The 22,675-nt window shown below is 45.8% G+C and overlaps 7 protein-coding genes across 10 annotated transcripts; 3 read left to right on the top strand and 4 right to left on the bottom strand.

The window, feature by feature from the left end:
* Positions 1 to 36: 36 nt before the first annotated feature.
* Positions 37 to 4,885, bottom strand: LOC133849520 (N-alpha-acetyltransferase 16, NatA auxiliary subunit). The gene is made up of 6 exons (XM_062285657.1): positions 4,454 to 4,885; positions 3,405 to 3,893; positions 2,539 to 3,326; positions 2,039 to 2,466; positions 1,312 to 1,967; positions 37 to 1,244 (listed from the first exon to the last, which is right to left on the bottom strand). The coding sequence occupies exons 1-6, from the start codon at positions 4,508 to 4,510 to the stop codon at positions 972 to 974; spliced, it is 2,691 nt and encodes an 896-aa protein (XP_062141641.1). The 5' UTR covers positions 4,511 to 4,885; the 3' UTR covers positions 37 to 971.
* A 543-nt stretch (positions 4,886 to 5,428) lies between these two features.
* LOC133849521 (small ribosomal subunit protein uS14m) lies at positions 5,429 to 6,028 on the top strand. The gene is made up of 2 exons (XM_062285658.1): positions 5,429 to 5,585; positions 5,641 to 6,028. The coding sequence occupies exons 1-2, from the start codon at positions 5,523 to 5,525 to the stop codon at positions 5,962 to 5,964; spliced, it is 387 nt and encodes a 128-aa protein (XP_062141642.1). The 5' UTR covers positions 5,429 to 5,522; the 3' UTR covers positions 5,965 to 6,028.
* A 44-nt stretch (positions 6,029 to 6,072) lies between these two features.
* LOC133849519 (probable ATP-dependent RNA helicase DHX34) lies at positions 6,073 to 10,144 on the top strand. Of its 3 annotated transcripts, XR_009895382.1 has the most exons (7): positions 6,073 to 7,250; positions 7,305 to 7,675; positions 7,731 to 7,928; positions 7,993 to 8,918; positions 8,975 to 9,207; positions 9,262 to 9,902; positions 9,963 to 10,142. XR_009895382.1 is itself a non-coding variant. In XM_062285655.1 (6 exons), exons 1-6 carry the CDS (start codon positions 6,158 to 6,160, stop codon positions 9,828 to 9,830), a joined length of 3,366 nt encoding a protein of 1,121 aa, XP_062141639.1. In that variant the 5' UTR covers positions 6,073 to 6,157; the 3' UTR covers positions 9,831 to 10,144. The 3 variants fall into 3 exon arrangements, 2 of the variants coding, with proteins under 2 accessions (XP_062141639.1, XP_062141638.1); XM_062285655.1 differs by having other exon boundaries at positions 7,755 to 7,928; positions 9,262 to 10,144; XM_062285654.1 differs by having other exon boundaries at positions 9,262 to 10,142.
* Positions 10,145 to 10,862: 718 nt separating this feature from the next.
* Positions 10,863 to 19,670, bottom strand: LOC133847350 (5'-3' exoribonuclease 1). Its single transcript, XM_062282326.1, has 12 exons — positions 19,450 to 19,670; positions 18,203 to 19,306; positions 17,681 to 18,001; positions 17,145 to 17,609; positions 16,542 to 16,810; positions 16,152 to 16,471; positions 14,210 to 15,106; positions 13,218 to 14,143; positions 12,337 to 13,146; positions 11,532 to 11,654; positions 11,365 to 11,445; positions 10,863 to 11,298 (listed from the first exon to the last, which is right to left on the bottom strand). Exons 1-12 carry the CDS (start codon positions 19,522 to 19,524, stop codon positions 11,230 to 11,232), a joined length of 5,460 nt encoding a protein of 1,819 aa, XP_062138310.1. The 5' UTR covers positions 19,525 to 19,670; the 3' UTR covers positions 10,863 to 11,229.
* A 75-nt stretch (positions 19,671 to 19,745) lies between these two features.
* Positions 19,746 to 20,714, top strand: LOC133847363 (NADH dehydrogenase [ubiquinone] iron-sulfur protein 4, mitochondrial). The gene is given in 4 exon segments (XM_062282349.1): positions 19,746 to 19,887; positions 19,954 to 20,235; positions 20,237 to 20,400; positions 20,474 to 20,714. Coding segments are annotated over 3 exon segments (603 nt in total). The 5' UTR covers positions 19,746 to 19,887; positions 19,954 to 19,977; the 3' UTR covers positions 20,655 to 20,714.
* Positions 20,715 to 20,759: 45 nt separating this feature from the next.
* LOC133847362 (arginine/serine-rich coiled-coil protein 2) lies at positions 20,760 to 21,680 on the bottom strand. 2 transcript variants are annotated; one of them, XM_062282348.1, is made up of 2 exons: positions 21,504 to 21,680; positions 20,760 to 21,440 (listed from the first exon to the last, which is right to left on the bottom strand). In XM_062282348.1, exons 1-2 carry the CDS (start codon positions 21,606 to 21,608, stop codon positions 20,775 to 20,777), a joined length of 771 nt encoding a protein of 256 aa, XP_062138332.1. In that variant the 5' UTR covers positions 21,609 to 21,680; the 3' UTR covers positions 20,760 to 20,774. The 2 variants fall into 2 exon arrangements, with proteins under 2 accessions (XP_062138332.1, XP_062138331.1); XM_062282347.1 differs by having other exon boundaries at positions 20,760 to 21,443; positions 21,504 to 21,670.
* A 254-nt stretch (positions 21,681 to 21,934) lies between these two features.
* Positions 21,935 to 22,531, bottom strand: LOC133847369 (protein kish). The gene is made up of 3 exons (XM_062282354.1): positions 22,382 to 22,531; positions 22,212 to 22,321; positions 21,935 to 22,144 (listed from the first exon to the last, which is right to left on the bottom strand). The coding sequence occupies exons 1-3, from the start codon at positions 22,382 to 22,384 to the stop codon at positions 22,039 to 22,041; spliced, it is 219 nt and encodes a 72-aa protein (XP_062138338.1). The 5' UTR covers positions 22,385 to 22,531; the 3' UTR covers positions 21,935 to 22,038.
* Positions 22,532 to 22,675: the final 144 nt, after the last annotated feature.

Genomic DNA, 22,675 nt, shown 5'->3' with positions numbered 1-22,675 from the left:
AGTCTTTTAAGTGGTTAGTTATACTATGTTATGTAGTTATTTTTGTTTTTCTATCAAGAGGAATTGCATAGTTTCTAGCATTGTTGTCAATAGTTATTGTTGTTTTGCATACGTATGTATAATTAATATTGATATATCATTATTTTGTATATACAATTCGCACATTAATATATTTAATTAAAATTGTTTATGATCTTGTGTTCTTTGCTTTTTTTTTCTTTTTTTGTTAAAAAGAAACAAAAACAAAAGGAAAGTTGTTATTAATAAAAAAATGTAAAAAGTTCTATAACAGTTTTTTAGTTTTTGCTTTTCTTTGTTGCTTTTTTTTTACTCTTTTTTTATTATTATTATTTAAGCTTTTGCGTTTTATGCCTTTCTGCTTTTCTTTGATTCTGCTTCAACTATACATAGTATGTATGTATGCGTGTGTGTGTGTGTGTGAATGTTTGACGCTGTGTTGCTATCTCGCTCGCTTAAGCGCATGCTGGCGCTGCGTCTCGCTTGCTCCACAGTGTCGCAAAGTGTGATGAAGTGTGTGATTTATGATGATTGGTGTTGATGCTGTTTTTGTTTTTGTTGCTGTTGTATTTGTATTTGTTGTTTTACATAGATTAAAAAACGGAACTATCTTCGCTGCCAAAGACCCCCAAAGTGGCATCGAAAGCAATTCTTCCAGCACTCCTCTCTCTCGCTCTCTGTCTCTATCGTTATTAGATATTTGTTTTTTGATTTTGTCTGTTTTGTTTGTTGTTTGTTAATAGTGTGTTTTTATTGTTGCTCATGCTGTTCTTCTTCTTCTTGTTCTGCATAGACTTAGGCTTACTGATGATGTTCTTGCTGTTGTTGTATACGTTTCTGTTTCTGTTGTTGCTGTTGTTGTAGTTATAGTTATTGTTGTTAGGTTGTTGTTGTTGTTTGCTGGTGTTATTGTTGTTACAGTTACAGTAGCAGTTAGGGCAGTCTCGTTGCTTCTAAGACGCTGCCGCAACAGTTGCGGGCTCGCCACCACCGACTGACGCCGACGTCTCATTCGAATCAAGATGATTCAATTGCTGTTGCTCCTCCTCGGCACGCAGCTTGGCTGCCTCCTTCTCCTGCAGCTGAGCCTCTAGCTCCTCGATATTGCGAAAGATGCGTGCGTATTGGAAACGCTCCTGGCACTTGAGCTTATATTGTTCCGCCTCCTTCTCGCAATCGCCAAACACATCGCCGTCCCGCAACGCCGTGTAAATCTTGGTGGCCTCCTATAAACAATATATATACAATTGAATGAATCAAATAGAAATTTGATATACTTAATATCGAACGCACCTCAAGCCGCAGCTTGCTCAGATTGAAATCCGTGATGAGCTTAATAGCCGCTTGCTTTTTGCTGGCATCCAGCTCGTAGAGACCACGCGCCGCTTCGTATAAATGCAGTATGGAAGTTGTATGATACTTGGCAATGAACTCATCGTTCAGCTGCTGTGGCGTCTTCTTGCCTATCAGTTCTTTGGTGGCCTTATCGAGCACCTGCTGCACATGCACATTGAACGGCTGCTCCTGCTTGGCGCTCTCCAGTGCCTTCATGAAGCGTATGATGCAACTGTGCAACACCGGATGTGAGGCATCCAAGGCGCGTGCGCGTCGTATCGATTGCAGCATTAGCAGCAACTTATTCTTGCGATAGTACACTTCAAAGGCCAGTAAATGCGTCTCGATGCGCTCTTTGGCTAATTCCTGCAGCGGTTTCAAGAAATCAATTGCCTTCTCCAGCGGCTCATCGGTGCGCTCCAATTTCTCCGGTATTAGCTCATCCAATTGTGGGGCATCGGGATCGGTTTCCTGATTTGCCTGCTGCTTCGATTTCTGATGCTGTTCCCGCTTCACTTGCGCCTGCGCCGCCTGTGCACTCTCCAATTCGGCTTTCTTCTTGGCCTTGCGCTGTTTACTGCGCAGCTTCTTCAGCTCCGATGGCGGCAGGTTCTCTGTGAATACGAATCGATTTAAATAAATATGTTTTCGTTTTTCTTTTTACCATATTTAACGTATGTCTCACCAATGTCAATCTCTTCAATGGTTGTCTCCGAGGCGAGCGGCTTGTCATACAGCCGTATGTATACCTCGATGGCGCACTTGGCTGCCTTAAAGTAAAACGGATGACGACGCAACACATCCTCGAGCCGGAGCAGACCGACATACGCACGCAGCGTCATCTTGCGCATGCAATACGTGTGGAAATCAAATTGATCCTCAATGATTTCGGCAAAATGGCGATCCACCTCGTGGCATTTCTTTAACGCCTCGCCCCAGCGTCCCATGCGCTCGTAGGCCAGCGCGCATTCGGTCTGGAACCACATGCACTGCATCTCATTCAGATTGTCCATGGCCGAGACGCCTTCGCGCGTGAACTTGGCGCAAATCTCCTCCGCCTCCAGCACCATATTGGCGCGCAGCATATACTTGGCGCACTTCGAATTGATGTAACTGCAAGAGGAACAAAAAAAGCATTAATAATAAGAAAAATGTATGGAAGAAATGTACAATATTTTTGCCTACCGATCAGCCGTGTCCATGTTCTGTGCCTCCTCGAGCCACACATACGCCTCGACAGGATCGCCGGCATGCTTAAAGATGCGTCCCTTTGTGATCAGCAGCTCAATGAGCGTGGGCGTATGATCAATGGCCGCATTGATGTACTCTAGAGCACGATCCGTATCACGCATATAATCATAGTGCTGGGCGAGAAACAGCGCTGTCCACACCAGGGCCGAGGCCGGTTCCAGGGGCACCTCTGCATCGGCATCCTCGCGTGAAAAGTGCCCCGATCGCGTCAGATTCTCAAAGTATTGCAGCGTCAGGGCCTCAATGATCGCCGTCTTTTCGGGCACCTGATGCAGCGTACGCACATTGACAAACAATGGCGGAATGCCTTTGCGTAGACCACGACGCAGATACTCATCGGCCACCTCACGGAACTCGTCGCCAACGGCAATGTCGAGGGGCAAGCGACGTGGGCAAAGGGCACGCGGATATTGCTCCTGGAATTCACGATAAACGGAGACAATGGCCCCCGATGTGGTTACCCGACGTGCGGCCATATATTGCTGATAGTAAAGCACATTCTCGGGATTGCGACGAATGAGCGACTCAAAGATGGGCACCGCCTTCTCCTGCTGGCCCAGCTTGATGTACAGATCACCCATGGTTTCGCGCACCGCCAGTTTATCGACAATTTGCGCCTCGTACTTGAGCAGATGATCGAGTGCCTGTTGCAGATGCGACGATTCGATGAGTATCTGATTCTGATAAAGCAGCAGCTCCGAGTGCCGATAATCGTGGGCCTCCTAAGCGAACGAATAAAGAGTAAAGAGTGAGTTCTATATAAGCTACTAAAACTGTTGTCAGTAGTTAGTTGTACTTACAATCGTAGTCTGCGACTGACTGAACGTCTCCAGAATGTTGTTGGCCATCTCGTAGTCACCCAGCAGATGATAGCTCATTGCGAATCCAATCCACGAGGCATGTTGCGATGGACGCAACGTGAACAGATGATGACGCGTCTCCTTGTAGCCTTCGCGATCACGCATCTGTATTTGCAGCAGCGACAGATCCTTCAATATCTGCAAGTTGTCCTTCTCCCATTTGAGAGCATTGCGATAACACTTGATCGCCTCATCGTACTTTTTATCGCTGCGCTGCAGCAGACCATAAACATGCCAGCACACATGCGAGCGCAAATCCCGACGCAATCCTAGGCGCACATACTTGTAGGCCTCCTCACGGCGGCCCAGGCCATTCAGCGTTAGACCCTTCATGGCCAGTGTTTCGCCATGTTCCGCGTACTTGGGATTTGAGAGTATCTGCTTGGCCAGCTTGAGGCCGTTTTTGTACTGCTTCATTTCGTAGCATTTCTGTTTTTATGTTTTTTTGTGTAATTGCATTGGTAAAAAAAAAAAAAAAAACGATTAATTCCAGTTACAATTTTTGGTTAGATTGTAATCGACCCCCAAACACAACCTCCACCCTCGCACGACCCCATCCACCATCCACCACCCGCTGGCCATTGGACAAGTCAGGCAATTTTGCCATTTGCCGCTTGCCGCAGACACACACACAAATGCAAAAGTTTGAGGTTATGCGAACACAATTCTCATTGTCGCAAGCCAAAACACACACACGCACACAACTCAATCAATTGCATGCGTACTCTGACTGTTGCTGCTGCAGTTGAGCACATGCTAACGCCATTTCAATTACAAATTGTCATCAAAATCCAAGTTATTTGTTGCTACCAAAAATAGGCGCAACCCGAAAAAGCACATGATGGGCATGTGTATGTGTGTGCGTCGTTCGTCTGTGTGCGTGCGCTTCTATGTGTGTGACAGCGGCAGCCATTTGACAATTTAGCCGGTGGATTTTGCTCGATTTATCCAACACGCTGGGCATATGACTGATTAATTGTGTGACTTACCAATAATTTACGAAATAATGCACCCTCCTTGGGTGGCAGTGGATCGCTGGAAGGCATTTTCTACGTTTACTGCTGCTGCTCTACTGCTGCTGTTGGTCGTGCTGCTTCTTCTGCTTCTGATTCCACTTCTTTTTCTTCTTCTTATAGTTCAGCTGCTGCGTTTTGCACCGGATTGAGAAAAATGCGTTGATTTCTCGCTATGACGGCGGGCGGAGGAGGTGCAGCACTTGTTATTATTATGTATTTCTTGTAATGTACAATACAATTGCTACTACTCAGTGTGTGAATATCAAATTTTTTGCCCAGGCACACGCACAAAAAAAAAGACACACACACACCGCGTTACAAAATATATATGTAGTGTAGTATATTTTCTACTGTGAGTAAAATAATACCCCGCGAGCGAGAACACGAGCAAACTTTTGTCGTAGTCGACGGTGAGACAGCAACATTAGCGCAATATGCCCATGCAGAGCAGCATGTGCTAGCGTCTTGCTGTGAATGGCAAAACAGGCACAATTCGATTTATTCACATCGACTACCGCGCAACGAACTTCGTTGAACGAATTGACTTCTAATTTGTTACCGTCAAATAAAACTTATTTTGAATTGTCAAAAAATTAAATAACTAAATAAACGTATAATTTATAAGCAAATTTGATTAGTTAAATGTTTTATTGCAATTTCGATTAAAGCACAAGTATCGCACAGTTGTGATACCGTCCGCGGGCCAGAAAAATAAGAAGATGCAAACAGTGGCCTCGCACTTTTGTTATATAAAACGTTTGAATTATTACTTAAAATGCTAGCAATTCATTTCAATTGTGCTTTTAATGTGCATATAAAATACATTCAAAGGTAAAACATGTGTTTTAACTACACAAATTACTGTCACTGCAGCACAATTCAAGTTATAATTGCTTACCCCAAATATTTGACATTCACACAATGCTCAAATCAGCTGTCCTATTACCAATTTAAACTATCGTAAAAACGATTGCACGACAATATATATCGAAGTTGAACAAACCCGAATCGGTAGTTCTTTTGGACAAACAGATAAAATAATATGAATTCCCTGGCCCGGTTTGGAAACTACGTTTGCCAAAGTGTGCAAATAGCTGGATGTGGCGTAAGTTAAGCGAAATTTTGCAAATTCCAAAATTTACAAATGTGCCTCTTACCAGTTGCAGCAGGTGCGCACAAAATACGCCGATTGGCGTATGATACGTGATGTGAAACGTCGCAAATGTGTCAGTGAACATGCCAAGGATCGCTTGCGTGTGAATTCGTTGCGCAAAAATGATATTCTGCCCATCGAGCTGCGCGAGGTGGCCGATGCCGAGATTGCCGCATTTCCCAGAGATTCATCATTGGTCCGTGTGCGAGAACGTTGCGCACTTACGTCACGACCCCGCGGTGTTGTGCACAAATATCGACTGAGTCGCATCGTCTGGCGCCATTTGGCCGACTACAATAAGCTATCCGGTGTACAGCGTGCAATGTGGTAGTTACTTAAGGCTCTGTTTCATTTAGCATTCGTTGAAATAAATATATAATTTCCATGTATAATAATTATGGGCTCAGCTGTTTGCTTATCGCTTAAATGTGGCTATCGATAGCCGATAAACGATAGACGCTTTGTTTACCTTGCTGCTGCCGGCTGCCAAAGTTGTTTACGTTTATGTGTTGATTTGCCATAAAATGAGCCACAAATCGAGTGGTAAAAAACGGGATGCCGTTAATTTAGTCGACTGCAGTTTTCTCGACCACAAAGCCAAACTTAGCGTTCAGCTACAGCTGAAGAGTCGCCACCAGTCAAGTCTAGTGGAGAATGTCAGCGACTTCTGGCAGTTTGTCAACAAATATGAAACGATGCTGCGCCAGCTTGGGCAGCCAACGCTGCCACCACTGCTAAGCGATGCAGAGCATTGCCAGGCACAGCCCTACCACAAGGCCAAGCACCTGGCGCTGCAGTTGAACGAGAAGCACCGGCATGACCACAACAACGATGAATTCCAGGCGCAATTCGAGCAGCTGGTGCTCATCTATCTGGACTTTAAGCAAAAGGAGAAATTCGCACGCATCAAGAAGCTGAGACAGGCGCAACGCAACCTGCCCATAGCACGTTTCAAGCGCGATCTTCGCACATCCCTCGACGCCAGCCGAGTGCTCATCGTGGCCGGCGACACAGGCTGCGGCAAATCCACCCAGGTGCCACAGTATCTGTATGAGTTTGGCTATCGCAGCATTGCCTGCACGCAGCCACGTCGTCTGGCCTGCGTCTCGCTGTCGAAGCGCGTGGCGCACGAGCTGCTCGATGACTACGGCAGCAAGGTGGGCTTCCAGATACGCTTCGAACGGCAGCGAACACAACGCACCCACATCCTGTTCATCACCGAGGGACTGCTGTTGCGACAACTGGCAATGGCCAGCAATCTGGAGCAGTACGATGTGCTCATACTGGACGAGATACACGAACGCAATCTGTTCGGCGACTTTCTGCTGGGCGTCACCAAGTGTCTGTTGCGTGCCAAGCCGCAGCTGAAACTCATCCTCATGTCGGCCACCATCAATGTGCAGCTCTTTCACGACTACTTCAAGGAAGAGGGCGCCCGTCTGCTGCAAGTGCCCGGACGTCTGTTTCCCATCAAGCTGCGCTACATGCCGCCGCCGGCACTCGAGCTGAAGGCGGGCCAAGCGAGCGCGGCGAGAACAAAGCGTGGTGGGCAGAGCGAACGTCTGGATGCGGCGCCCTTTGTTCAGGTGCTCAGTCTCATCGATCAGCAATACCCTAGTGAGTAGTAGTCAGCTCTTTAGCTTCTCCACACTCAACACTTTCTGCTTGCAGCCACGGAACGCGGTGATGTGCTGATCTTTGTGAGTGGCGTGAAGGAGATCGAAGGCATCTGCGACGCTATACGGGAGTATGCCACCCAGCAGCCGCAGTGGCTGGTGTTGCCGCTGCACAGCGGTCTGGCGCTGGCCGAGCAGGACAAGGTGTTTGACTATGCGCCCGATGGCATGCGCAAGTGCATCGTGTCCACGAACATTGCGGAAACATCGCTGACCGTGGATGGTGTGCGTTTTGTCATCGATTCCGGCAAGGTGAAGGAGATGAGCTACGACAGCAGCTGCAAGGGGCAACGACTCAAGGAGTTCTGGGTGTCGCAGTCCTCGTCGGAGCAGCGCAAGGGTCGCGCCGGACGCACAGGACCAGGCGTAAGTCATCAAAATTTGCCATCAGATTGAGATCAACTCTTAACATGTCTTCTAGGTCTGCTTTCGCCTTTATACGCAGAAGCAGTTTGACACCTTTGAGGCGTATCCCACGCCGGAGATTTATCGCGTACCGCTCGACACGATGCTGCTCCAAATGGTGGCCATGGGATTGCCCGATGTGCGTGCCTTTCCCTTCATCGAGCCACCCGAATCGGAGCGCATTGAGCAAACAATTCTGGCACTCAAACAGCACGTAAGTTGACATGTTGTTCATGCTACGGATTTCCTTTTGATGTCCTGCTTTTTGCTTTTTGTAGGGCGCTCTGACGGCGGATGAGAAGATCACACCGCTGGGCAGCTCGTTGGCCAATCTCCCCGTTGAGCTCTCCATTGGCAAGATGCTGCTGATGGGCTGCGTCTTCCCGGACGTCGAGCAGCTGCTCACGCTCGCCGCCATGCTGAGCGTCCAGAGTCCGCTGACGACGCGTGCCTTCAACGATCCGCGCTGTGATCGCGAGCGTCAACCCCTCGAATCGGATCAGGGTGATCTCTTTACGCTGCTGCGCGCCTTTTGCCACTGGCTGCAACTGAAGCTGGGACGCGAGAATACGCGCAAATGGTGCCATCGCCTGGGCATTGAGGAGCAACGCTTCTACGAGGTTTGCAAGCTGCGCTCACAATTCCAACGCATCCTCGAAAGCTGCCGCATGGCGCCACCAAGCGGTGGTCAGGCGGCGGCGGCGCTAAGCAGCTCGGAGCGTGCTCGTCGCCATGGTGAACTGCGTCAACTGAAGGCGCTGAAGCGACGCGAACGCTTCGAGCAGCCGCGTCAACGTAAGCTGCTCAAGCAGCACGCCAATCTGGAGGCACAGCAGGAGGAGGATGAGGCTGGTGAGGATATGCGTGACGTGGACTTTCGGCTGCGTCACGATGCCAGGCAATTGACGCTGCTCGAGCGTTCGTCGCGCATCGAACGGCATCGCGATGTGATGCTGCTGAAGCTGCTCCTCGTCAGCGGTTTCTATCCCCAGCTGGCGCTGGCCGATGAGTTCAACTATTGCAAGAGCGCGGGCCAGCAATTCTTTCACACGCAACTCAAGCCGTTCATCTCAATGCATCCGAATGCCCATTTCGCCCAGCACTTTGAGCTCCTCAAGCTGGCCGAGAGCGATCTGCTGGACAAGCCGGCGTATTATACGCCCAAGCAACCTCTCAGCGAGCGTCATCAGCTGCTCTGCTATCAGTGAGTAGCCTTTTGGCTTGCCTTCCGCCTCCTCCTTTATTAAGTACTCCTTCTAGATCACTGCTGGAGACTGCGAAGCCGTATCTGATGAACTGCATCCGTTTGCCGGCGGCACAAACGTTGCTGCTCTTCGGCTATGCCCTGGACACCGATCTGGGCATCACACGCATCGTCTGCGATGGCTGGCTGGAGATGCACTTTCCCCACCCCGGCAGCGGGCTGCAGTTGCTCTCGCGTGCCATTGAGTTGCAGCGACGCTGGAGTCAACGTCTCCACGACAAGCTCAATGGTTTGTAGTCCTTCCCAACACACTTTCCTAATTAAACATTTCCCCCCTTCACAGAGCTAAACAATGAAGAGAAGTCTTCGTCGGTTGTCCAGGATAAAAGCGACACGCTTTGGCATGATCTGCTGGACTTTATGAGCCTCGATGTGGCGTATACCATTAAGCGACTGCTGCCCGCCGATCTGAAGACACTTTACACACATCGTCCACCGCCAGAGCAGCTGCTGTTGGCCCTCCAAACGAATCCCTTTGCCGCCGACTTTGCCTTGAGTGTCCATGGCGAGAAAGGTGGACTCAATGTGTCCGAGCATGTGGTCTATGGCTGTCTCACGGAGCAGCCTTGGACCCTGGCCATGGAGGCAGCGTTGCAACAGCAGCCGTGGCAATGTGCCCAGTGTGGTGACTTTGAGTTGGAGCATTTCTATGTGCCCGATCAGCTGCTGCATCGTCTGCAGTGTGCGGGACGCAAACGCAAGCGTCAACGCTCTGCGACTCCTCCAGCTTCAGCTGGCAACAACAGCAGCGGAACACACGATGCCAATTATCATTGCAAGCAGTGTGGACGCTGGTTGAAACTGTCACAAATCGAGATTTTGCGACATCGTCGACAATGCATCAAGAACTGAACCGAGCCGAGCATTGCCTAATATGCGGGACACTAGTGTCTGTCGCTAGACGTGCTTTAGAGCAGTGCAGCAGTAGCAGAAATTGTGGCGGTGAAACGATTATCGATAATTGAAATTAGAGCAGTGCAGCAGCAGAAATTTGGTGCGGTGAAACGATTATCGATAATTGAAAGTAGCGCCATCTGTTGCACAAACCTATGCAACTAATTTGAATGACAATTTGTTTTGGTTGAAAAAGTCGTGTAAGAAAATTTAGAAAATAAATCATTAAACATAATTTAATGTAGAAACAAAAAATGCAAATAATTTTATTGAAATTATGGCTTATGAACCGAGCATGCCTAATATGCGAGACTGTCTGTCGCTAGACGTGCTTTAGAGCAGTGCAGCAGCAGCAGAAATTGTGGGGGTGAAACGATTATCGATAATTGAAAGTAGCGCCATCTGTTGCACAAAACTATGCAACTAATTTGAATGACGAATTTGTTTTGGTTGAAAAAGTCGTGTAAGAAAATTTAGAAAATAAATCATTAAACATAATTTTAATGTAGAAACAAAAAATGCAAATAGTTTTATTAAAATTATGACTTATGACAGTAAGCCCAAGCGAATTAAAGATCGTCTTGTTGTTTGCATATACATATAGAACTCACATTTATTGATTAAAATTCAGTTCAAATCAAACAATTTGGAAAGCTGAGATACTCGCTACCCACATCGCTGTGTTAAAATACATATACCAAATTGTAAATCAGAGCAAATGTTGGCAAAAAAAAAAGATATAGCTCAATCTCTTGCAGTGTCTCGAGATCCAGGTGTTCATACGGAAATAGCTATAATATAATTATAATGCATGTTACACACATTTATAATACCTTAATACCCTTATAGGTAGCGAGTGTAAATAAAAAGCTTCAAATTGTTGTACATCTATAAGTAGAGTCAGTTAGTTTTGAGGTTATGCTACAATATGGGAACCTCGCTTATTATCGATCTACGACTAAAAACAATGTTTTATTATTTGTATGTTTGTTTTCTTAAAGAAAGATCACTTTCGGAAATTCTTTCTAATGCTTAAAGACGTCTTTTAGTTGCATATGTTTGTTAAAATTTCATCTTTCATTCATTGTATTGTATTAGGATTGTAATTTGTTATTAATATATATTTTGTTTTGAAAGCATATATACAGTTATGTATATACTACGTTATAGACAGTTAATTCTCTACATCATTTAATAGTTGATTCGAAAAAATGCATTTTCGAGAAGGAAAAAAAAAGGAAAAAAATTGCAGTGAAAATTCAGAAATAGTTATTAATTCAATTGGAGAGTTTAACTGCTTTGTTCCAGTTCCATGTCCTTAACTGTTACTGATTATTTTTAGTCTTTTGCCAAATGCTTACGGCATATACTCTCGATCAAACTTGGCTCGAATACGCGGCACACGCGCTTTCCTTACAACTTTGGGCTGCAACAACAACAAAAGGACATCAATGAGAAAGGGAATTGCGATTTAAAAAGAAATTTCATTTACTTTGCTAGCAGCTGCTTCGTCGGCTTCATCTTTGACCGTGGCATTTGCAGCTGGGACGGACTCGGTGGTTACCGCTGGTTGCTACATTATTAAAAAAAAAAAAAAGAAACAAAACTCGAATTACATTAAAATTCCAATAATTTACAATTTCCAAAATTGATATTTACAGATATTTTCAATGTTTCGACTAGTTGATTTGTTGCCGCATCGCTTTGATCCGCTTGCGTGGTTGTTGGTGATGCGCTCGCCTTTTTAGTGCTTCTTGCTGTCTCAGTCGTCTCTGGTTTATCCTGAAATCGAAAAGAAGCATGGGGTATAAAAAAGCAATTAAGACAGGTTAAAGGCTGAGTTGAAGCGAGAAAGCTTTCTCGCTTTGTAGTTGCTTTTTTTGCTTTGCATCGCTTCTTCCTTGGCTCTAACTTTGACATTTTTCGAGAGTTCTCGTTCAATATCTTAAACTATCATCTTTTGCTACGTTGAGTGTGCTCGACTGTGAGATACTCTCTAAATATTTTCAATAATAGTAAAACACTGCGGTGTTATTCCTAAAATATATCAAATCGATACCGCAAAAATACTAAAATATACCAATGGCTATTTTTGTTATAGAAAGCGAAAGTGGAGTGTGCTCGACTATGAGATACCCGCTACCCATTTTGAATAATAGTAAAACTCCGATATTCTCCTTAAAATATACCGACTTATTATACCGCAAAAATACTAAAATGTACCAATGACAGTATTAATTTTGAAATATACCGAATTAACATACAGAAAAATGTCGAAGAATATACCAAAAAGCTATAATTGGTATATTGATATACTGCGATATTTACAATATACCATTGAGTACAAAATAAACCAGATTATCAATCAAAACAACTAAGTCCCGTCGTAAGTAGACAACTATTTCTTATTAGAAGCGCTACCCTATGGGTAAGAGGTAGCGGGTATAACAAGTTTATAGCTTACCGGTTGTTCGTCGCGTTGTACTTTCTTGGGACGATATGCCTGAATGGGCACAAAGTCCTGGATGGTTGTGACAGAGCGGCGATTGTTGTTGTTGTTGTTGTTGCTGTTGTTGCCGCCGCCGATGTTGTTGCTATTGTAGGCGCTGTTGTTGGTGGGATAAAAGTTGTTGGCATTGTTGTTGTAACGTGGATAGAAGTTGTTCGCAGCTTGTCGCATGAATTGCTGCTGTGTCAGCTGTTGTAATGGTTGTGGCAATTGCTGTTGTTGTTGTTGCTGCTGCTGTTGTAATTGTTGTGGCAATTGCTGATGTTGCTGCTGTTGCGCTTGTTTCTGTTGATGTTGTTGCAGCAATTGCTGCAGTTGCTGCGGCAGTTGTTGCAACTGTTGAGCTTGTTGTTGCTGCAATTGTTGTGCTTGCTGTTGCTGTTGCAGTTGTTGCTCCCTCAGTTGTTGTAGTTGCTGCTGTTGCTGCAATTGTTGTGCTTGCTGTTGCTGCCGTTCCTTAAGTTGTTGAAGTTGCTGTTGCTGCACTTGTTTTCCCTGCTGCTCCTGTTGCTGCTTCTGCTGCTCTTTCAATTGTTGCTGCTGCTGCTGTTGTTCCTTCAACTGTTGTTGCTGCTGCTGATCTTGCAGCTGTTGCAGTGGCTGTCTCAGCAGCGCTTCCATCAACTGTTGCTGCTGTTGATTCTGCGGCTGCTGTTGCTGTTGCCGTTGATCCCACTGCTGTGTCTTGATCAGATCCGATTGCTGACGTGCCTGTTGCTGCTCCTGCGCCTCACGCTGCCAGAACAACGGCGGCTGTGGCAATTTCTGCAAATTGTTTCGCATTAATTAATCACTTACTTAATCGGAAAAAAAAGGGAAACTCTTTATTAGCTTACCGGCATTTGACTAGGCAGTGCTGGCGCCTGGGACGGAATCATTGTTGGAAACTGAAATTGTGGTTGCAGATGCAAAGGAGAAGCTGCTTGTGCCTGCGGCAATGGAGATGCGGCTTGTGGCTGCTGTTGTTGTTGCTTCGATTTGAGGCCCAACAACAACTTGAGCGCCTGCGTTTGCGCTTGTGGCGTAGCAATTGTTGCTGCCGCTGCTCCACCTCCTCCTCCGCCAGCTGTTGCTGCTGCTGCTGCGGCGGCGGCAGCTCCAACAATTGCTGCCTCAACAGCTGCTGCTTGGGTCAACTCAACGCCGCCGGTGCTACGCTGATTCAATGGCGCCTGTTTCGATTGTGTGCGCCAATTTTGCGGCGCTGCTGCTGCTTCAGTTTTGATAGCAACATCTTGGTCTGCTGCTGGCGTTGCTGTGGGATTCACAAATTCATCGGCGACGCGTGTCTTCATTGTGATGGGATTGTATTTGGAGCCAGCTGCTGTCAGATAGCGACCATCGGGCTGCTGCTTTTGCTGCAGCTGCTGTTCACGCCAATTGTCGCGCATCATTTCCGAATACGGTTTTTGCTGCTGCTGCTGTTGTTGGCGTTGCTGACGGGATTGCTGTTGCTGTGGCTGCTGACGCGGCTGCTGTCGTGACTGTTGCTGCTGCTGTGACTGCTGCTGCTGCTGTTGTTGTGGTTGCTGTGCCTGCTGCTGTTGTGATTGCTGTGCCTGCTGCTGTTGTTGCGATTGCTGCTGCTGTTGCTTTGGTTGCTGTCGTGACTGTTGCTGCTGCTGTGGCTTTTGCTGCTGTTGTTGTGGCTGCTGTTGTTGTTGTGGCTGCTGTCGTGACTGTTGTTGCGATTGTCTCCAATTGTTTTGCTGCCCTTGATCCGCCTGCTGTTGCTGTTGTCTGGACTGTTGTCGTTCGTTCTCTACCAAAAGAAAAACACGCCATAAGTGAAACCAAGCAGTAAAAGCGACCTCTCTTCTCTACTCACCCATTGAGGCGCTGGTGACGAGCAGCGATCCCTCGGGCACCTTGCAGACTCGCTCCTCGGCAATGCCGTAGATGCTGCCGCAGTTGGGAATCGGTTTGTCGAAGAGCACCTCGCACATCGCCTCGGTGACGTTGACGCACTCGAGACGCACCGGATTCGGATCGGTGACGAAATGCACGGCAATCACAGTGCCCGTGGAGCCCATGGGCACCGAGTAGACGGACTGGACGACGACCACGCGATCGAATAACTTGACCGCTTTGCCCGTTTTGTAGGCCTCGGGCAGCGAGACGTTCGGTTTGATTAGCAGATGCGGTTTCACCTGCAACTTGACATTCTGCACCGGCTGCGATCGCACTTCGTCGACGGATGTGAGCAACAATTCGACAGTCTCCTTGCAAATGGTGCGCGAGCCGCATGTGACACGATCGGACTTCATGTGCGGCTGTTGACGCACCCAATTGGCCAGATCCTCGATGTGATGTTGGCCCACATCGTTGGGATAAATGTCCTCCTCGAACACAAACTCGCTGCGATCGTTGCTCGTGCTAAAGTAGTTGATCACCTCGGGATATTTATCGCAATACTCGGCTATCAGATCCATGGCCAGTTCGGAGAACAACCATTGGTTGTTGACGCGGCGACAGTAATCGGCTCGTTCCTCGTTCAAACGTGGAAATTTCAACTGCAGTCCAATGTTGTGCTTCGACACGTTCTCCATTTTCTGTCGTCGCGGTCCCAACACCACCCAAACAGTTCCAGTCATGCGTCCGAGGCAGCGACTGTTCATGTTCAGCTCGCGGCACACTCTGTACGCGTTGATAAACTCGCGATCCTTTTGATCCTGCAGCTGCTGTGCGGCAAACAAGTTGGGCGCTGGACTAACGAGCATGCTGACTGTGGATTGTGAAATGGGAAATGAATGAATAGCTTTTAATATTATGCTTGCTTTCAATGGATAATGGTACAAATTATGAACTGTGAGAATCCCCCTCTTCCCATTTTAAATAAAAGCAAAACAGTGCGGTATTATTCTTAAAATATACTGAACGAAATACTAAAAAATATACTGAAGGCTAAACCGTGCGGTATCGCAAAAAATACTGAAATATATACTGAAGACTGATCAGTTCGGTATTCATTAAATATACTAATTAATATTCCACAAAAATAATAATATACTGAATGCTTCTTAAATAAATGTACTAAATAATATACCGAAAAAACTACTAAAATATTCTAGATGCTAAATAGTACCGCATTATTCTTAAAATATACCGAACAAAATACTAAAATATATACTAAAGTCTAAACCGTGCGGTATTATTTTTAATTGTATCGCAAAAAATACTGAAATATATACTGAAGACTGATCAGTGCGGTATTCATTAAATATATTAATTAATATACCACAAAAATAATAATATACTGAATGCTTCTTAAATAAATGTACTAAATAATATACCAAAAAAACTACTAAAATATTCTGGATGCTAAAATTACTACAAATATACTAAAGACTGTATTTGGTATATTGAAGCTGAGACCCGATTTCATTGGGCATAATTTGTCATACTGAAGTATTTCCTAAATAACTTCTCAATTTTTATCCGACTGCTATCAAATTCTCAGGAATCATAAACACTATAATTATTATATGCATTCAAAATTCTAGCTTCAAAATTACGCTTGCTATTAATATTTTTGCAGATTTTCGGGAGCGTAGAAAAAAGTTGAAACTGTCTCTTAAAGTCTCCCAGATCTAGGTGTTCAGACGGACAGACGGACGGACGGACGGACGGACATGCCTCCTTCTGCCTGTTATAACGCCCTTCTACCTTATGGGCAGCGGGTATAAAATTGATGCTACATCTTTAGTTAGAACTAAATAATACAGATGCAGCTTTGTTTGACTCTAACAACTTGCATAAATTATATTTACCCTGTAAGCGACCGCAGGAGTAGACTAGCATCGGATCGAGGACGGTGACCTCGTTGCCGTAGTTGGGAGAACCGATGAAGAAGGCCGTGCTGCCGGCGGGAAACAGTTGTTCGATCTTGTTAAACTGCTTGCGCATGTTGTTTTGCACTTTGATGTCGGCCACAACGCCCTGGGCGGGATACGGCGTCAGCTTTGTGCTCCAGGTGTCACGCATAAAGACATTGCCACGCGGTCCGAAGTCAACGTTGCTGCCGGTGTAAGTGCGCACATAGAGGATCACATCGTAATTGGGAAACTTGATGCCCATGCGCGTCGAGAAACTGCAGAAAGGAAACGAACACGTTAACAATAACTGTGGAAACAAGAACAATAAGAATAATGTGACTCAACTGATCCTCCAGCGTAGTGCGATCCGTTTCAAAGCGTCGCGCCTCATTGGCCTTAATGCCCTGCTGATCAATAGACTGATCCTCTGTGCAAATGCGTTCCACCTTCGCCTTGATCAGATGCGGCCAGCCGATGTGCACGATCTGCTCCAGAAACATGCTCGCCACATTGAAGATGGTGTTCTCAAAGCTACGCAACTTCGGAAGCAGCACAACGCTTTGATTGCGCGAAGGCTGATCAAAGATGCGAACGCGATCCGCACGCAGCTCAAACTACAAGTAAAAAGAAGAACAATTTAGATATTTTACGACTACAAAAAGAAATCGTAAGTATTTCTAATTTAATAATAATCCAAGCGTCCACAAAATTCGATTCATTAGAATTTAAATTATGCTTCCAACTTTTAGAGTCGCTAAGTTCTACCCGTTTAAAGTGGCGGACGGACAGACAGACGGACTACAAAAGGTTACAAATTTACAAATTCGATTCTTTAGAATTTAAATTATGCTTCCAACTCGCTAATTTAAAGCGCATTTTTACAGTCACTAAGTTCTACTTGTTTAAAGTGGCGGACGGACAAAAGGATTACAAATTTCTCGCACTTACATCGAACTCGAGATGCTTCATGGTGGGAAAGCCCGGAAAGAAGACATGACGGGCCGCATTGGGCAGCTCAATGCACACCGTTTGATCCAGATTGAGTTCTACTTCTTTGGACCAACGTGCCAATTCGGTGGCATGGACATGCTGCAACGCCTTCAGCGGCTCGAGAGCTGGCAACGAACCCAACGATTTCTCACTGTAATCGTATTGATACATCGGTCCATGACGATTTCGTTCACGTTCCGCAGCCGTCAATTGGGATTCGCACTGTTGCATTGCATGCAAAAGGCGCCGCTCATCGATGAAGGGTATGAGGACAACGGCCTCCCATTCGTTCTTCTTGCCATTGAGATCGCTCTCAAACTCCTTGGGATAGAATTCGGCCAGTGGACTGTTCTCATTGAGCATCAGGTGATGATACGCTGGCGGCAAGAGAGCGCTGCTAGCGGCTGGCATCACAGCCAGTAGCTAGAAACAAGTGGGCAAGTGCAAAAACAACAATTGAGTTGAGCTGATAGCGGAGTGTTGGGAGTGTTCACCTGCTGGAACGGCAAAAACGGTTCGCCCAAATCGAATGTGACCTTCAAATTGCGTATGTTGGTCAGATCACCGATGAAGGGCGCATAATGATACGGATAGAACCAATTCCATGACTGTACGCCTCGATAATAATAGTCAAGGATCCACTGCAATGCCGTCACATACTGCAGACTCAGTTCGTCAATCAGCGAGCTGTGCAGCTCCGTCTTGAACTTGTTGCGATAATAGTTGCGTTTGTAGTTCTGAAACTCGTTCTTCATTGCCGTCTCTTCATCACTCAAGTCCACGTCGTCGCCATCCTCGAAGTCGTCCTCATAGAGCTGTAAGTTGAAGGTGATTTAATCATCAATTTTGCATGAATCAAATCAAGCAGCTGCATATATCAGCAGCTGTCTCTTTTGCACACTCACACACAGCAACAAATATGCATAAAGAAATCTATTTAAAGCGACAGTGATTGAGAGCAACCAACTAACTAAAATAAAGGGGAATCCCCTTCATATTCATGCAGTAGAGCTCACCTTCATGCTGTTGTCTATGAGCGCGGAGAGATCGTCGTTGAAGCTATTGGAGGCGCCTCCATTCTTGATCTCCTCCACATCGACATCGAATGCCTCGGTCTTGGCGTGCATATACTTGAGATCATCGTAGTGCTCCTCGAACAGCTCCAGCTCGATCTTGCTCAACGAATGCATGAACATCTCCAAGCGCGCCATATTCAGTTTGCCCTGCTCATTGATATTCCCGCCCAGCTTCGGATGCAATTCGATGTAGGCTTTGTAGAGCAGCGGCAGCGCATTCGACGAGATGTGCAGACACGGCAGATGCGGTATGAAATCGTTGCCCACCATAAAGCCCATCAGCACCCAATCGTCAATCAACTGGGCCACATCCAATGGCTTCTCCGGCGTCGAGAGCTGGGCAAACTCCAGCTCCAAATATTCGCGCAACAGTCCCAGGTGGAGCAGAAAGAATCGTGTCTCGTCGAAGGTGCCACGCTTTACATTCTTGCCAAACTTGACCTCCTCGCGCAGCACCACAAAATGCAGCTCATGCGTGCACAGGCCCAAAATGATGAGATCCGCATCCAGACCGTAGAGACAATGACGTGTGTTGGGATCAAAATTCGGTTGCGCCTTCATGTAGCGTATGTAGTCCATGATCTTGTGCTCGCCCTCGCCGGGCACTTCTTGACCGCTGAGGATCACCTGGCACTTCTTCCACAACGGATCTGTGGACACTTTGATGCGCAGAAAGTTGCGCAAACCCTTCTGCAGTTCGTCCATGAACTCGGTGCCCGGCGTAATGCAATTGCTGTCAAAGCGATCGTGTTTTCGCTGCTCGCCTCGTTTCAGTGCCTTGGCCTCCAGTTGTTCGGCTTCGCGGGCGGTGCGAAAACGCCGACTGCGTTGTTGATTCATTTTGGCACGCGGTGCAACGCCATCTATGGCAAGGAAGAATAACTTTTGTGGCTTGATCAAATAGAACAGCTTGTCCATGTAGTTGAAAATGTCTTGAAAGATTTGTGCACGATCCAAATGGAAGTGTATGTTCCCATCATCGGGATGCGAGCAATTGTGCACAATGCCATTCACATCCAAATACAGATTATCAAATTCAGGCATCTGCAAGGAAATACAAATAAGAAAAAAGGAGAAATTTCATTGCGTGCACACAGCGCCATCCAGCGGTCAATGAGAATACTGCAATGCACAGTTGCCTGCCGAGTGCAGCTTGCTTTTTTGCCAATCTCTCGCTTCACACTTACACTATGCTCACGCGCCAATTCACTGAGACACGGATAGCGTTCGCTAATATAACGAAAAAACTTTGGAACACCCATGATGATGATGAGCAAATATCGCTGTTTTCCTTGTAAACTGCTGCTGCTCTTTTGCGCGTGTCCTTGCCACGTATATTTCGCAACAAGCAACGAAACCCAACTTGTTCGCCTCTCTTTTGTTTGCGAACAGAAAAATTTGGACTTGTTGTTTTTGTATGCAGTACAAAATGAGCAGTGTGACCGGAATTTTGATTTGCCCAAAAATTCACTTCATTGCGCAGCGTGGCTGCAACATTCCGCGTATATTGTAATTTGTAGAAAAATACTAAAAACCAAAAAACAGCAGCAGCAGCACAGCTGTTTTTCGCAGCAGTTAGCTTATTGTCAACCAGATTGAACAGCTGTCAACACAACAACTTTTGCGTACGCTGCTCTCTTCCGAAATTTTACGTAATTTTGATTATAATAATTTATTATTATTCTACGCAGCGCACAGGTAAATAGCAAAAAACAATGTCGCTAATACGTCAAGTGCTATGCCGCGCTACACCCACCATGCAGTTGTAAGTGTAATTGCAAATTGCCACCCAATTGCGAAAATTCGAAATTCCAATTCGTATTTTTTTTTTGCTATGCAGCACTGCACGCTGGGCGTCTTCGCAGGACATCGCACCCATTGATCTGGATAAGGCGCTAGCCCGTCCCGAGGATGTGGAGCAACGCAACAAGTTGAGCGGCAAGATTACCGTGCCCGTGGCCGTCAATCTCAGTCCCAATTTCGGGAGTGCCCGACGAGCATGTGAAGGAGCGTCGCGTTCGCATTCACATTCCTCCAAAGAATGCGATGCAAAGCGGCACCGATAACATCAACACATGGCAAATCGATTTCGATAACCGTGAGCGCTGGGAGAATCCCCTCATGGGTTGGGCATCCACGTGAGTACAACATCGTTTTGACGACATTCAAAATGTGATATTAATCGTAGGATACATCGTTTTCTTTATACAGCGGTGATCCATTGTCCAACATGAATGTGCAATTTGGCTCCAAGGAGGAGGCCATCACATATTGCGAACGCAATGGCTGGCGTTATTATATCGACGGCGAGGTGAAGCAGAAGAAGGAACGCGTTAAGAACTATGGCGTCAACTTTGCCTGGAACAAACGCACTCGCGTCTCCACCAAGTAAAATTTTGGATATTGATGCGATGGAGTAGCAAAAACAATTACACGTTATAAAATACTTTAATGCTATATCTTTTTTTTTTGTCGCTAACTATTAAAGCCACTCTCCCCAAAAAGGGGAAAGTCAATTGTGATGTGATCTGTGATGACGGCGGTGAGAACGAGATCGGGAGCGAGAACGAGCTCGTGAGTGAGAGGGAGAGGAAGAACGGGAACGTTTCCTGCGGTGTTTCTGATGCTTGTGCCGCTTTCGACTGCGGCTGCGACTGCGTTGCCTACGCTGTTGTGGCTTGTGATGCTCACGAAAACGGGAACGATCACGGGATCGGGATCTCGAGCGTTGTCTGCGACTGTTATAAGTTGCGTGTAGTTGCCTCTGATGCTCTTTGTCTAGCAGTTGCCGTTGCTGCTTGATCATTGCCTGCATCTGCAACTCGACCAGCTGATGAAGCTGCTCGTGCAGCGTTGGTTTCGTCTTTCGATGACGCCGCTGCTTTTGATGCGCTCTTTTCGTCTCCGCGACTAGCTGCGCAAAGTTGGTATTCTCCTCGAAGCTCTCACGTTGTCGTGGCGTTCGCTCCAACACATGCTCGTAGAGCAGTAGCTTTTCTTCTGCGCTATAACTGAATTGCAAATCATCAACGCTTTTTATAGTCGTCTCTATGTGTTGCTTGCCTAGCAATTGCTGCAGTTGGCCTTCACTCAGTTGCACGCTCCGCTGTGGTGTTGTCATGCAACTGGGCGGTAGCTTCTGCTCGCTAGTTTCCTTGGATTTGGCTGGCACTCGATGCTGCTACATTTAGAAATGTAGCTGTGGCTTAATATGTTACGTCAATTTAGATATGCCAGTTACCTTTAGTACGCCTTCTTCTGTCCATTGTAGGCGATTGAGCAGCTGCTGCAAGTGCTCTTTGCTTTGGATGATGAACAGACGCAGTGCGTCCTGCTCAGCAGACATTTCAATTGGAGAACAACAACAATTAGTTGGGCGAACCAGTGTGACCGCAACTTGAGTGCTAATCTATACCAGCCGGCTCAAAATAAAATACTAAAAGAAACAGTTTAATTTGCGTAAATAAGTTAAGCAAATAATTCGCACAAAAAAATGTGTTTACCAAAAGCTATACATTTCACTTAAATTTAATTTCATAATTTCTTTCATGTAAATAGGCTCCAATTCACGAAAGCCGGCAAATTGTAATTTGGTATTTTACCAGTCACGGAAGTTCACACTACAAAATACTAAAGCTGCAAATTGTAAAAGAGGACACGACAGGCATTCAATACATTAGTAAACAAAAAAGAAGAAATGTTTATTTCCAAATAAACTAGCTGAACTTAATGCTACTTTATGCGATGCCCAATTTCCAATTCCATATTCATTATGTTCAACTTAGAAACAAGACGGTAAATGCCATTATTAAGCAGGCGGCGCCAACCCAAGGAGATTTGCGTTCACCAATGCGCGCCAGTTTATAAAATGTTCCGAGGAAACTGCAAACAAAAAAATGCGAGCAATTAGATTTGTTATTACGGTCATTCATCAAGTGGTTTTGCATACCCTTTCTTGTTGCGATCAATGATACTGGGAAACAAAGACCGCAAATACGCACAGGTGCAAATCATCAGCAGAATAACCGACAATAAGCTTTGGAAGTTGAACAGCGCACTCTAAAAAATACATAATAATTGCAAGTTAAATAGCCAAAAAGTTGCGATTTGCAATCGTACCATTGTGATGTCTTTTGCTTACAAGTAACACAATAACAAGTTAAACTAATGACGTGCCGTCTTTGGTGTGACCAAATGTACAAAAAACAGCAGCGTGACCGTAAGCTTAGATTTCCAATAAGCTAAAAATTCCCAATTGCTAAATTTTACAATCTGCATCTTTATTTTTAAATAGTTTGTGCTAAACTGTTACAATGGATTTATTTGCCACCGCAATACTTCAAACACCATTGTAATTTTACAATGGAAATTAAATCAAATCATCTCTTCCCGTTTCGGTATTTCGTTACACCA

This window comes from Drosophila sulfurigaster, chromosome X (genome assembly GCF_023558435.1).
Source record: "Drosophila sulfurigaster albostrigata strain 15112-1811.04 chromosome X, ASM2355843v2, whole genome shotgun sequence".
Classification (NCBI taxonomy): domain Eukaryota; kingdom Metazoa; phylum Arthropoda; class Insecta; order Diptera; family Drosophilidae; genus Drosophila; species Drosophila sulfurigaster.
This window is presented reverse-complemented; position numbering and strand designations above follow the sequence as displayed.

Bases quoted from the DNA above. Each gene is read 5' to 3' on its own strand.
- LOC133849520 (XM_062285657.1), bottom strand. From the start codon at position 4,510: ATGCCTTCCAGCGATCCACTGCCACCCAAGGAGGGTGCATTATTTCGT. The intron at 2,467-2,538 runs GTAGGCAAAAAT...TTCCTCTTGCAG, and splicing joins AACATGGACACGGCTGATCG to TTACATCAATTCGAAGTGCG. The intron at 1,968-2,038 runs GTGAGACATACG...TCGTATTCACAG, and splicing joins CATTGAAGAGATTGACATTG to AGAACCTGCCGCCATCGGAG.
- LOC133849521 (XM_062285658.1), top strand. From the start codon at position 5,523: ATGAATTCCCTGGCCCGGTTTGGAAACTACGTTTGCCAAAGTGTGCAA. The intron at 5,586-5,640 runs GTAAGTTAAGCG...GCCTCTTACCAG, and splicing joins TGCAAATAGCTGGATGTGGC to TTGCAGCAGGTGCGCACAAA.
- LOC133849519 (XM_062285654.1), top strand. From the start codon at position 6,158: ATGAGCCACAAATCGAGTGGTAAAAAACGGGATGCCGTTAATTTAGTC. The intron at 7,676-7,730 runs GTAAGTCATCAA...CATGTCTTCTAG, and splicing joins CCGGACGCACAGGACCAGGC to GTCTGCTTTCGCCTTTATAC. The intron at 9,208-9,261 runs GTTTGTAGTCCT...CCCCCTTCACAG, and splicing joins TCTCCACGACAAGCTCAATG to AGCTAAACAATGAAGAGAAG.
- LOC133847350 (XM_062282326.1), bottom strand. From the start codon at position 19,524: ATGGGTGTTCCAAAGTTTTTTCGTTATATTAGCGAACGCTATCCGTGT. The intron at 17,610-17,680 runs GTGAACACTCCC...ACTTGTTTCTAG, and splicing joins CGTTTTTGCCGTTCCAGCAG to CTACTGGCTGTGATGCCAGC. The intron at 11,299-11,364 runs GTAAATGAAATT...TTGTTGTTGCAG, and splicing joins ACGAAGCAGCTGCTAGCAAA to CCCAAAGTTGTAAGGAAAGC.
- LOC133847362 (XM_062282347.1), bottom strand. From the start codon at position 21,608: ATGTCTGCTGAGCAGGACGCACTGCGTCTGTTCATCATCCAAAGCAAA. The intron at 21,444-21,503 runs GTAACTGGCATA...TTCTAAATGTAG, and splicing joins CAGAAGAAGGCGTACTAAAG to CAGCATCGAGTGCCAGCCAA.
- LOC133847369 (XM_062282354.1), bottom strand. The intron at 22,145-22,211 runs GTATGCAAAACC...TTTTGTTTGCAG, and splicing joins ATTGATCGCAACAAGAAAGG to TTTCCTCGGAACATTTTATA.